The sequence below is a fragment of the Syzygium oleosum genome, unplaced genomic scaffold, assembly GCF_021117445.2.
Source record: "Syzygium oleosum isolate NSW1041296 unplaced genomic scaffold, Sole_v2.1 Sole_v2.03, whole genome shotgun sequence".
NCBI lineage: Eukaryota > Viridiplantae > Streptophyta > Magnoliopsida > Myrtales > Myrtaceae > Syzygium > Syzygium oleosum.
In genome coordinates, this window is record NW_026607487.1 from 9,889,889 (window position 1) to 9,901,090 (window position 11,202).

General features: G+C 45.2%; 2 protein-coding genes across 3 annotated transcripts; both read left to right on the forward strand.

Annotated features, from left to right (window-relative positions):
• LOC115689861 (YTH domain-containing protein ECT4-like) lies at window positions 1-4,334 on the forward strand. The gene is made up of 9 exons (XM_030616034.2): window positions 1-150; window positions 791-867; window positions 1,053-1,209; window positions 1,329-1,402; window positions 1,544-2,125; window positions 2,336-2,893; window positions 2,990-3,202; window positions 3,282-3,428; window positions 3,554-4,334. Exons 1-9 carry the CDS (start codon window positions 117-119, stop codon window positions 3,788-3,790), a joined length of 2,079 nt encoding a protein of 692 aa, XP_030471894.1. The 5' UTR covers window positions 1-116; the 3' UTR covers window positions 3,791-4,334.
• A 2,654-nt stretch (window positions 4,335-6,988) lies between these two features.
• LOC115666062 (YTH domain-containing protein ECT4-like) lies at window positions 6,989-11,164 on the forward strand. Of its 2 annotated transcripts, XR_004003831.2 has the most exons (10): window positions 6,989-7,070; window positions 7,656-7,732; window positions 7,878-8,004; window positions 8,127-8,203; window positions 8,332-8,913; window positions 9,114-9,701; window positions 9,783-9,995; window positions 10,077-10,223; window positions 10,366-10,708; window positions 10,743-11,164. XR_004003831.2 is itself a non-coding variant. In XM_030587853.2 (9 exons), the coding sequence occupies exons 1-9, from the start codon at window positions 7,043-7,045 to the stop codon at window positions 10,597-10,599; spliced, it is 2,073 nt and encodes a 690-aa protein (XP_030443713.1). In that variant the 5' UTR covers window positions 6,989-7,042; the 3' UTR covers window positions 10,600-11,164. The 2 variants fall into 2 exon arrangements, 1 of the variants encoding a protein (XP_030443713.1); XM_030587853.2 differs by having other exon boundaries at window positions 10,366-11,164.
• The last annotated feature ends 38 nt before the right edge of the window (window positions 11,165-11,202 follow it).

Consider the following 11,202-nt stretch of genomic DNA (forward strand, 5'->3'; position numbering starts at 1 on the left):
AGCCCGCCGCGAGAGGCGAACCTTCCCGCCCCCCCAAAACCCCCAACCCCCCTCCCGTCCCCTCTCGACCTCGCGATTTCCTTCAGGGGGTTTCCGCCTCCGAGCCTATCGGAACCATGGCCACCGTCGCTCCTCCTCCGTCCGCGAATCGTATCCTCTTTGTCGCCTTTTTTCCCGTTTCTTGGAATCGATTCGTGTCTCTGGTTTTTGGTTGTTCCCGCGATCTGTTCGTTTCTGGGTTTGATTTTGCTTTGCTCTGCTCGGTTGGTTTTTTTTGCGCGGTGCGGCGCTTGTGTTTTTTGGGTTGCGGAATGGTGTTGGATTTGAGCCGGGGTGGGGGTGGGACGTTTCTGTTTGCGGAGAATTGTTCGCCGTGTGGCGCTGGAGGGGGTGGTTTGTGGGGGCTTACTGGCCCTGTGGGTGTGCGGAAGGGCGCCGCGAAAGGTTGGGGCTTTTTGGGGTATTGGTTTTGGGAGGGAGGGGAGGGGAGGGGAGTTCGCACCCCTTGTCTGCTCCGTCCCTCTTCGTGGTGCTGCGATTTGAATTTTGTCCGGCTGATTCTGGTTTTGTGTTTCATTTGGTCCATGTTGGTATGTAATTGGCTGTTTTCTCTCTGTTCTGGCCCGAGCTGGCGTTACAATTCCCTTGCAAAGAATTGATTTGGGTTCTCTGTCGTGCGAATTGGAGTGGGTTTTGCTCGTGTCGCTGATTTGGCTTTTGGGTGATCTGTGTCTCGGACTCTTTCTACTCGTTTGAAATGAAAAGTGGAATTTTCTTGACTTCGAATTAGAAGCTGCAGATTTGCTTCAGAAGCTGGCGTTAGATGCTCAGCCCAAGACTCTGGAGATCCCGGAACCGACAAAGAAGGTAATTTGAATTTTGTGCTTTACAGTTGCTTTCTCAGACTTTCGTGTATGAGGAGACCTTCTTGCTGTTGTGTGGAAGTGATGCTCTACATGTCTTGCACGTGTCATAGATTAATATATCTTGATTGGGCATTCATCCCTGTGAAAAGCGGGTAACTTAATCTTCATTATGTTATACCTATGCAGACTTCTGCTAATCGTTTGGGATCTATCACTAATGGCAAGGGTGCAAATGGTCAGATCCAGCCATACGAGCCGTCTGTGACACCAACGTTGCCTGATTTTGAACCCACGATGTGCTTTGTCCCTACTGGTTATCCACCCCATGCCTATTACTATGGAGGTAAGTCTAAAACATCAATTATATTGTTGAAGTATGTTAAGTACCCTCGCGGCTGCGGGTGTTATGAGTTCTGAAGGGAGAGGAGAAGAATTTGACACTTGCTTTTTTTGTGCCCTTAGGCTATGAAGGGACCGGTGGTGAGTGGGACGATTTCTCGAGATATGCAAATACCGAAGGAGTTGACATGGCTTCTGTAAGTATCTCTTTTTTTTTTAGTTAGACGAAATCTTTTGTGGTACTGGAAGCTCTACTGTTCTAGCCTGACTGCATTTTCCTTTGTTCGTAAAGTTTTAGTGTAACAGTTATTTTCATTTTTTGCTGGGAATTTTTGCAGGGATTTTATGGGGAGAATGGGTCTCTTATGTACCACCATGGCTATGGGTTTGCACCTTTTGCCCCCTATTCACCTGCTACTTCCCCGGTTCCTGGAAACGATCAGACTTATGGGACGCAGCACTACCACTATCCATCTCCTTATTATCAATCTATGACTCCAACCCCTACTCCATTTACTACAGGCGTTGCTGCGCCTCCATCAGTGGAGCCTGTGACTTCTGCAGCTGGTGACCAAAAGCCTTTGCCTGCCGAAACAGTCAATGGAAACTCCAATGGTGCCACGAAAGGGGCAGTAAAAGGAAACAACAAGTCGATTCCTTCAAAAATGTCAAAGCAGAAACCACCCTATAATACAAACGGTTCATTTGGAAGGGGTTCTCTGCCTGGTGGCATGGCTCCTGGGTGCCAGGATCCTCGCTTTGGATTTGACTTGTGCTCCCCTTTTCCATTCTTTGATGGCTCAGTATTTTCAGATGGGCAACTAGGGCCAGTGGCTAACACTGCGATGATGAATTCATTCATAAATCCCAACGAGGGTTCTGCCAGAAATCAGCATGGTCATCCTAATTCAAATTTCCCGGTTGGTAGCATATGCCTTCTGTTGAACCCCTAACCCTCCAGCTCCCCTCATTCTTTTTGAACTTTATAGTCATACAAAATAATATTTCTTTATAAAATTTCCACATAAAGGCTTTGCTACTTGTTTTGAGTATCAAGAGATTTTTAGTCGTCTGAAAGGGTTTATCATGTAGGAATTTTTAATAGATCTTGCGCATTGTTTTGTTTACAGGGTTTGCACCACACAAGACCAATATCTGGCATGGGGGTAGCCAATGGATTCATGAATGGGATGTACCCTCGCAAGTTGTATGGTCAGTATGATAGCACGATGAGATCGAACATTGGATTTGGGCGTGGTTGGTCAGTTGATAACAAGTACAAGAACAGGGGGAATGGCAATGTCTACTGGGGTCATAGTCATGATAATACGGATGGTTTGAATGAGCTGAACAGAGGGCCAAGAGCTAAGGATTCCAAGAATCAGAAGGATTTCACATCTGTTATGGCTGTTGAGGGGAAGAATTTACCCTCAAATGGAGATAATGCTGAGAAGGAGAATAGGTCGAGCGTGATTCCTGACTGCACACAGTACAACAAAGTTGATTTTCCTGAAGACTATGATGATGCTAAGTTCTTCATCATTAAGTCTTACAGTGAGGATGATGTCCACAAAAGTATAAAATACAATGTTTGGGCCAGCACACCAAACGGTAACAAGAAGCTTGATGCAGCATATCGGGAGGCTCAAGAGAAAGCTGGCGGATGCCCTGTTTTCCTCTTCTTCTCTGTAAGATAATTTTGACTGAGAATGCGTCTTTCATTTACCATTCCTCACTTTGATCAGTGTGTTGTCCGGGATTTTGATGTGGCTATTAACATGCAGGTCAACACCAGTGGACAGTTCGTTGGCCTTGCAGAAATGGTTGGCCCTGTTGATTTCCACAAGAATGTCGAGTACTGGCAACAAGACAAGTGGATGGGCTGCTTCCCTGTGAAGTGGCACATTGTAAAAGATGTGCCTAACAACTTGCTGAAGCACATTACTCTTGAAAACAATGAGAACAAACCCGTTACAAACAGTAGGGATACCCAGGAGGTATTTGCTCTTGCCTTTTCTAGCTCTCTTTACCTGTTTGTTTTAATGGCTAATATAATTCAAGTGTTGCTTCTTTTAGGTCAAGTTACCACATGGTCTTAAAATGATAAAGATATTCCAAAATCACCTGGTCAAAACTTGCCTTTTGGATGATTTTGAGTTCTATGAAAATCGTCAGAAGGCAATTCAAGAGAAAAAGGCAAAGCAGTTGCAATTTCAGAAGCAGGCAAGTCATTTTTTCCCAGTTGCCTTCATATTATTTCCGTCTCGGGGATGCTATGAATGTGTCCTGATGGATTTATTTGCATTTCCGCTATTCTGAATTTAATTTACTTTACCCTGTCATTACAGGTGTGGGGAGGAAAGCCTACCGGCGAGAAGAAAGAGATGGTTAATGGGGAGCTAAAACCACAAGATGAGGTTGCCGCAGGTTTCACCAATGAAAGTACCCAAAATTGTGTGAATGGGGATCTGAAGCATACTGCCAATGGTGGAATAACTGAAAAAACAGTGGATGACCCGAATAGCGCAAAAGTTGTAGCTTCGGAAAAGAAGGCTGTACCAAATGGAGTTGCAAATGCTTGCTGATCAGAGCTTCTTGTGAGGGTGTTTCTCGCTGGAATTTTATTGGCAGAGGATTCTCCATGGAAACATCCAACAGAAGCAGGATAGTCAATTCTTCGTCGGAACTCTTGCAAGCCGGACTGCACCTAATTTTGGAATGTCTATGCAGCATTGAGGCATGAGGGGTATCATTATTGGTCAAGCAGTTGAATCTGGCAGTAGTTTGGGATCGGGTACCCTTGGTTGATACTTGAGGTTTCTCTTGTAGGTGTTAAGCTCCTAATCACTTTTTGCTCTCTAGGAGACTAGAAGTTGGGGGTCGAGGATTATTATGTTTTTTATATGCTTTTATAGGGCTTCCTTTTCTTTTGCCTTTTTTCCCCTTTTTTCTCTTCTTGTTCTTCTTTTACTTGTTTGGTTCCTATCTTGTGAATCTAGGAGTGATGACTTAAGCTTCGTGCCATCATAATATGAAGCTGCTTGTATTTTTGGGTTTTTGGAGATCGAGAAGCAAGGTGGGAATGTAATGTCCATATAATCCGATTTCATCCCCAAGAAGTTTTTCATACTCCACGTATTGCAATTTGTCTTCTCTAATTCTCCAGCATTTTCCTTTTCCCCCATAATTTGTTGTTTCGTGATTAAGTTGGCCGGGGATGCTCCGTCTTTGGCCACGGAAACCGTAGAGATTCGGTTGAACTTGTGTAAAACTCGGATTGTTGCCGTGCTGTACTCGTCCGGGGTCGTGTGTTTCGACGAAAATCCCCTAGCTGCAAAAGCCTGCATGTATGTGGAAGGATTCTAACGGACGCAGTATTTCCAGCACACGGTGCATGCTGTGTGAGGCCTTGTGGTGATCTTTCGTTAGCATCTTCTAGGTATGAGTTTGTGCGAAGGTGATTATGTGGATACAGGGCTGATACTGGTATGCTTATCGCAGAATCCTTATTCTGCGACACATGTACTCGATATGCGTAATCTTGCTAACTTGGACGGTCCGTTCCAACTCCGATTAAATCACTGTCAAGAGGATTTCTTTCTGGGAATGCTCGGACCCGAGACCACGGCAATAGAAATTTCATGTCGAGAGTCCGCGTATACTCCACGATCCAAGTGCAGGCAATATTCCTCAGGGTCAGATCTCAAAAGTGTAGAGTCGAGAAGCTTAATTATGGTAAAACCCCGAACAGGAAATCAATGGAGCGATGATGGACTTAGCTTTTTGGAGAAAAAGATGCTCAAAAAGAATGGCAACCTATGCAAGCGGGGGGAGAAAAGTAGGCATATAGTAAGATTATTTTTTCTTCTCTTTTTGGGTCAAAATGCAGGAAATTGTCTTGCGGGTACATATATATAGACTTTCAGTTTCCACAGAAAAGAGAGTGCTAGGCCGAGAGTAGGTAGGCCCGTAATTAAATAGCCCAGTGTACCCGAATCAATACAATTTATTATTATTATTATTGTTATTGTTATTTGGGAAAATGTCAAATAAGAATTCAAAGTGGATCTCTTTTCTCAAATTAGGACCCCAAGTGGATAATGTTTCAATTAAGGACCGAAAGTGCCCAAACTATTTTCAAATAAGGACCCAGCTCGTGGGGCGACCAAATGTTTGCTGGCCGGCGACCGTCAAACATTTTCTGGCATCGGAATAGGGGCAATTTTGTCTTTTTCTTTTTTCTTTTCTCTCTTCCTTCTTGTGGCCATCGCCGGCGACGTCCGCCGGCCTCAGGCGAGGGCGGCCTTCGCCGGCGTCGGGCGACGGCCGCCCTCGCCTGGGCAGGCGAGATCGGCCCTCGCTCGAGGCCGGCGAAGGCCGCCCTCGCCTAAGGCCGGCGAAGAGGGAAGAGAGAAAAGAAAAAAGGAAAAAGAAAAAGAAAAAGACAAAATTACCCCTATTCCGATGCCGGAAAATGTCTGACGGTCGCCGGCCGGCGAGCTGGGTCCTTATTTGAGACTAGTTTGGGCACTTTGGATCCTTAATTGAAGCATTGTCTACTTGGGGTTCTTATTTGAGAAAAGAGACCCACTTTGGGTTCTTATTTGACATTTTCCTTTGTTATTTTAACATGCTTATGAAAATTGAATTTTTGAAAAAATTTGACAATGATCAAGATTCGCACGAATTGGAATGCTTATGAAATCGAGTTGACTAGATTGAGAGTGCTCAAGAAGGGTTTACTCGTCTCTACTATTGTGCGGTAAAAATTGGTTGAGCTCAAGTTTAAAAATTTGAAATATAAAAGGGAATTAACCAACTCTTTTTTTTCATGATTCGACGTACATAGTATGCCAAAAAGTCTAGTGATTACATCAAGCATACGCTTCCACCTATTTCTTTCACGTATCTTCGGTTCGACAAGGTAAATAAAGAATCGAGGCGATTGCCGATGAAAAAACGATTGTCCAGGATCGAGATCAAGATTTTCCCTTTAATTTTATTTCTTAATCGAAATATACCCTCTTTCGCTCGTTCCCCCGTTCTGGACATTACTTACTTAAAAAGAAATTGAGAACAAAACGTGGTGAAAAAAAATTACAAGTGAACCAAAAAAGAAATATCAAAAAATAGATTTTTTTTCTCTTTTTTGGGTTTATATACATGTGGCGATATCTTCTCCATTAAGTTCACTGGGCCCCCTCGTTCTTCTAGACGGAAACCCAATGCTTGTCCGCTTATACAATTACCCCCGCTCTTTCGAAAGAACGGCCCCAAAAAAACGAAAGGGGTCAAAGCAGCGTCACCCGCCTGTCACCCGCGTCTCCGCGACCCGCCCCCCTTTCATTCCAGCCCCGCCCACCCCGGGGTGACGCGGGTTCCGCCACAGGGAGGCCGCCACGTGGGGGGGGGGGCTCCAGGCTCACCCGCGGGTGAGAGTGGGAGGGAGGTAACTGATGAAACCGAGTTGCCGTGGTGCTATTTGAATCACGAGAAACAAAAAGGAGTGAAAATTTCCCCTCCTTCACGCGCACGCTCTCTCTCTCGCTCTACCACCACCCCCCGCGTAACCCTAGGCGGCTGCGAGACCCGTTGTCCCTCCCTTTTCTCCCTCTCCCTCCCCCCTCCCACCCTCTTTCGCTTCTCTCTCTCTCTCTTCGTTTAGGGTTTTTTGGTCCTTCGCTGTTCGCTTCTTCCTCCCCCTCCCTCTAAAACCCCTGTCCGTACTCCGAATTCTACTGTTCGTCAGGGTTTTGCCGTCGCCGCCCGCCCCTACGAGCGCCACCGCCTCCTCCGCCTCCCCCGCCGGTGCTTCTCCGAGCCCCGCCGATCGAGCCATGGCCGCCGTTGCTCCCTCCGCTGACCGTATCCTTCCCCCTCGTTTTTGAATCGGGGGTCTTTCCGCGCGGCTGCGCGGGATCCGTCGTGTTCTGTTTTGGATTTCCGGTTCTCGTTTGCTCGCGTCTCGATAGATCCGAGCAGCGGCGGCGCGCTCCTGCTTATTTGTCGATCGTTGCTGCGCTTCGCGTGCGCGATTTTATGGGTGCTGCTGCTGCTGCTGCTGCTGCTTCCTGTGTAGTAGGAAGGGGCTGTGTGCTTTTTTATTTGGGCGACGAAGATTGATGAGGAGTTTTTGGACTTTTTCTCTGGATGCCGTGATTCGGCGGCTCGCTCCATAGTTTCCGCCTTCGGGTTTCGTGTCGGTTCTTGTGCGATTGGAATGGTTTTTGTTTTGGGAATGGCGAGAGTTGTTTGGTTGGGGTTTTCTTCGCGGTTTTTGTCGTTTCCTGTACGTTCGCTCTACCCTCGCTTGAAAAAAGCTCTTGGCTCGTAACTTGCGAAAAGTGAAGTTTTTAGCGTGTTTTGCTTACGGTCGCTGCGCAAGTTGATTGCTCACGCTTCGTGCCGGTGGGAAATATCTTCTGTTTCCTTAACTTTGTTTGCCAACAGAAGCTGCAGACTTGATACAGAAATTGACCTTGGATTCTCAGTCCAAGACTCTCGAGATGCCTGAAGTGACCAAAAAGGTAATTTGCACCCTGCCCAGTTTTGGGGTTTACGTGTACTTCTTGTTCTCGGTAATTACCAAGCATCGAGTTTCCGAGTATTTTAGACACGAGGAGGTTGTTTATCAGCCATTGACTGGATGGGCTTCGTCGATTCTTTATGCAGTCTTCGAATCAAAATGGATCTGTTGATGGTGTCAATGCTGCGAATGGCCAGATCCAGTCATACGATGCAGCTGTGACGGAGCCAACCATGTGCTTTGTCCCCAATAGCTACCCCTATTATTATGGAGGTAAGATTTGGGTTCTCAGTTTCTGATTATACAGTAAAAGTTAGATCTCTTTGCAGCTGTGGGGGTTGGTAACCTTTGAGTGCTATGATGAGAGTATTGATGATTGATTTGTGTCCTGTTAGGTTATGAAGGGACTGGTAGCGAGTGGGACAATTTTTCAAGATACACAAACGCGGAGGGAGGAGTGGACATGGCCTCTGTAAGTGACTAATGTTCGATTGGGATTGTTTTTTTTTTCCGTGAAGCATTGTTTGATTGCTCTAGAGTGTCTCTGGCTGTCTTATGTTTCTTATCAGTTCTTTTTTCATTCTTGCTCAATATTTTCAGGGATTTTATGGGGATAATGGGTCTCTTGTGTATCATGGTTATGGGTTTGCACCATATGGTCCGTATTCACCTGCCACTTCGCCTGTTCCTGGAAATGATCAACTCTATGGAACTCAGCAGTACCACTATCCATCCCCCTATTTCCAGTCTACCATGACTCCAACTAGTGCACCATTCACTCCAAGTCCAGCTGCTCCACCGGCAGAGCTTTCGACTTCTCCTGCTTCTGACCAGAAGCCTTTACCGGTTGAAACAGTGAATGGAAACTCCAATACTGCAACCAATGCAGTGGGGAAGGGAAACAGCAGGTCAGCTTCTTCGAAAATGTCAAATCAAAACTCATCTTATAATTCGAATGGTTCACTTGGAAGGGGTTCTTTACCTGGTGGTATGGCTTCCGGGAACCAGGATCCTAGACTTGGATTTGATGGGTTTCATTCGCCTCTCCCGTGGGCCGAAGGTGCTCTATTCCCCGACGGGCAGATTGCACCGTTGTCTACCAGTGGAGCGACAAATTCATTCCCAAGTGCCAACAACAGTCATTCGAGGAATCAGCACTTCCGTCCTAATTCTAATTTCATGGTGCGTGACTATTTCTTTGTTCCTGTTCCACCGCCTGAGCAGCCCGCCAGGAAATGAGTATTTTATGTAGATAAACACAATAAAACTTTGATATGTATAGTTGCCTTAATGTGCAAGTTTGGGTGCAGTATACTTTTTCTAGTTTTTGATAAGCTGAAATGGCGTGATACTTATTGTTTAATTGTCCTTTTGATTCACAGGGTCTGCATCAAACGAGACCTTTATCTGGCATGGGGGTATCCAGTGGATATATGAACAGGATGTACCCTAACAAATTATACGGTCAGTATGGAAGCACAATTAGATCTGGCATGGGATTTGGGTCAAGTAACTATGATTCAAGAACAAATGGGCGTGGCTGGCTGGCTGTTGACAAGTACAAAAACAGGGGGCATGGCAATGGCTACTACGGGTATGCTAATGAGAATGTGGATGGTTTGAACGAGCTGAACAGGGGCCCCAGGGCAAAGGGATCCAAGAACCAAAAGGGCTTTACACCTATTTTGGCGGTTAAGGGGCAGACTTTTCCCTCCAATGGAACGAATGAGGAGGAGAAGAATAAGGCGAGTGTGATTCCAGACCGCGAGCAGTATAACAAAGTCGATTTTCCTGAAGATTATGAAGATGCTAAATTCTTCATCATCAAGTCTTACAGTGAAGATGATGTCCATAAAAGTATAAAATACAGTGTATGGGCCAGCACGCCAAATGGTAACAAGAAACTTGATGCCGCGTATCGGGAGGCTCAGGAGAAACCTGGCAGCTGCCCTGTTTTCCTTTTCTTCTCGGTAAGATATTTGGACAATTGCTCCGTTTTTACTTTTGGTCAGAACACACGAATAATTTTACTTATGCCATTTATCCTGTAGGTCAATACCAGTGGACAATTTGTTGGTCTTGCGGAAATGGTTGGCCCAGTTGATTTCCACAAGAGTGTTGAATACTGGCAGCAAGACAAGTGGAATGGCTGTTTCCCTGTCAAGTGGCACATTGTTAAGGATGTGCCTAATAGCTTGTTGAAGCATATTACACTAGAAAACAACGAGAACAAACCTGTGACGAACAGTAGGGATACACAGGAGGTATTTTCTTGTTCCTTGGCTTGATTTCTTTCTTTCTAAATCCTTTCCCTTTGGTAACTATACGGGGCTGTACTTTTGCAGGTGAAGTTACTGCAGGGTCTTAAGATGATAAAGATATTCAAAGACCATCCTGTCAAGACTTGCCTCTTTGATGATTTTGAGTTTTATGAAAGTCGTCAGAAAGCAATTCAGGAGAAAAAGGCAAGGCAGCAGCAATTTCAAAAGCAGGCAAGACTTATTTTTAGTTGCCTTCTATCTCTTTCCTTTTACGTGCTTTCTTTGCCTGTCCACTTCTGCTTTAAGAGATAGCTATTTTGGGTGATTTTCATCTGCGATTTGTTGAATTATTTTCTTTATTTTGTTATTGCAGGTATGGGAAGGAAAGCCGACAAGTGAGAAGAAAGAGATGGCTAATGGGGAGCTAAAACCGCAGAAGTCAGTGGAAGTTGCTTCAGAAATTGTCAAGGAAACTTCGGCAGCTCAGGCTAATGGGGATATAAAGCTTTCTGATGATGGAGTAACTGAGAAAAAGGCTGATGATGCAAAAATTGTGAAAGCAGTTGCTCCTGAGAAGAAGGCCCTATCAAACGGGGTGGCAAATTAGTGCCAATTGAAGCTGCGTGTGCATAAGGGGGTGGGTGGTAGTGTTTTACCTTCTATTACTGGCAGAATTATCTAGTGAACTGAAACGGGCTGGTCGGTTCTCTTTCAAGGTCAAGCTGCTGGGATTGGTCTTTGGTTTACAAGCTCAAGCAGCTGGGATTGGTCTTTGGTTTAGAGAATCATAATAATGCTTGGTGGGATGGAAAGGCATCCTTTCATTGATGAAGAAGCTGTTGATGCTGGCTAGTTTTCTGGAACTGAGTACTTATTAGTCGATGTTAGAGGGCTTTTCTTTTAGCGCTTTAGCACCTAACTTTTTGGTTTTTGTTTTTGTTTTCTAGGAGTTTGGGTTGGGGTTTATCGACTGGCTTTTAGTTTACATGCCTTTTCTTTTATAGCATTTTCTCTTATATTTTCCTTTTTGCTTCTTTTTCCCCTCCTTTTAGTTGTTTGGTTCGACTTTGCTGTCTGTTTCCTTCCTACTTAGGTTAATTGTGGAGTACTTTTCGTCTCTCAAATACTTGGGACCTCCTGTTTGAATGAGAACCGCTTCAAGCTTTATTGCAGTGGATGATCGCTTTAATACATCATTTGTTTTGGACTG

Coding starts and splice junctions, on each gene's coding strand:
- LOC115689861 (XM_030616034.2), top strand. CDS start 117: ATGGCCACCGTCGCTCCTCCTCCGTCCGCGAATC. Junction 1,210..1,328: donor CCATGCCTATTACTATGGAG/GTAAGTCTAAAA, acceptor TTGTGCCCTTAG/GCTATGAAGGGACCGGTGGT. Junction 3,429..3,553: donor AGTTGCAATTTCAGAAGCAG/GCAAGTCATTTT, acceptor CTGTCATTACAG/GTGTGGGGAGGAAAGCCTAC.
- LOC115666062 (XM_030587853.2), top strand. CDS start 7,043: ATGGCCGCCGTTGCTCCCTCCGCTGACC. Junction 7,071..7,655: donor CGTTGCTCCCTCCGCTGACC/GTATCCTTCCCC, acceptor GTTTGCCAACAG/AAGCTGCAGACTTGATACAG. Junction 8,204..8,331: donor GAGGAGTGGACATGGCCTCT/GTAAGTGACTAA, acceptor CAATATTTTCAG/GGATTTTATGGGGATAATGG.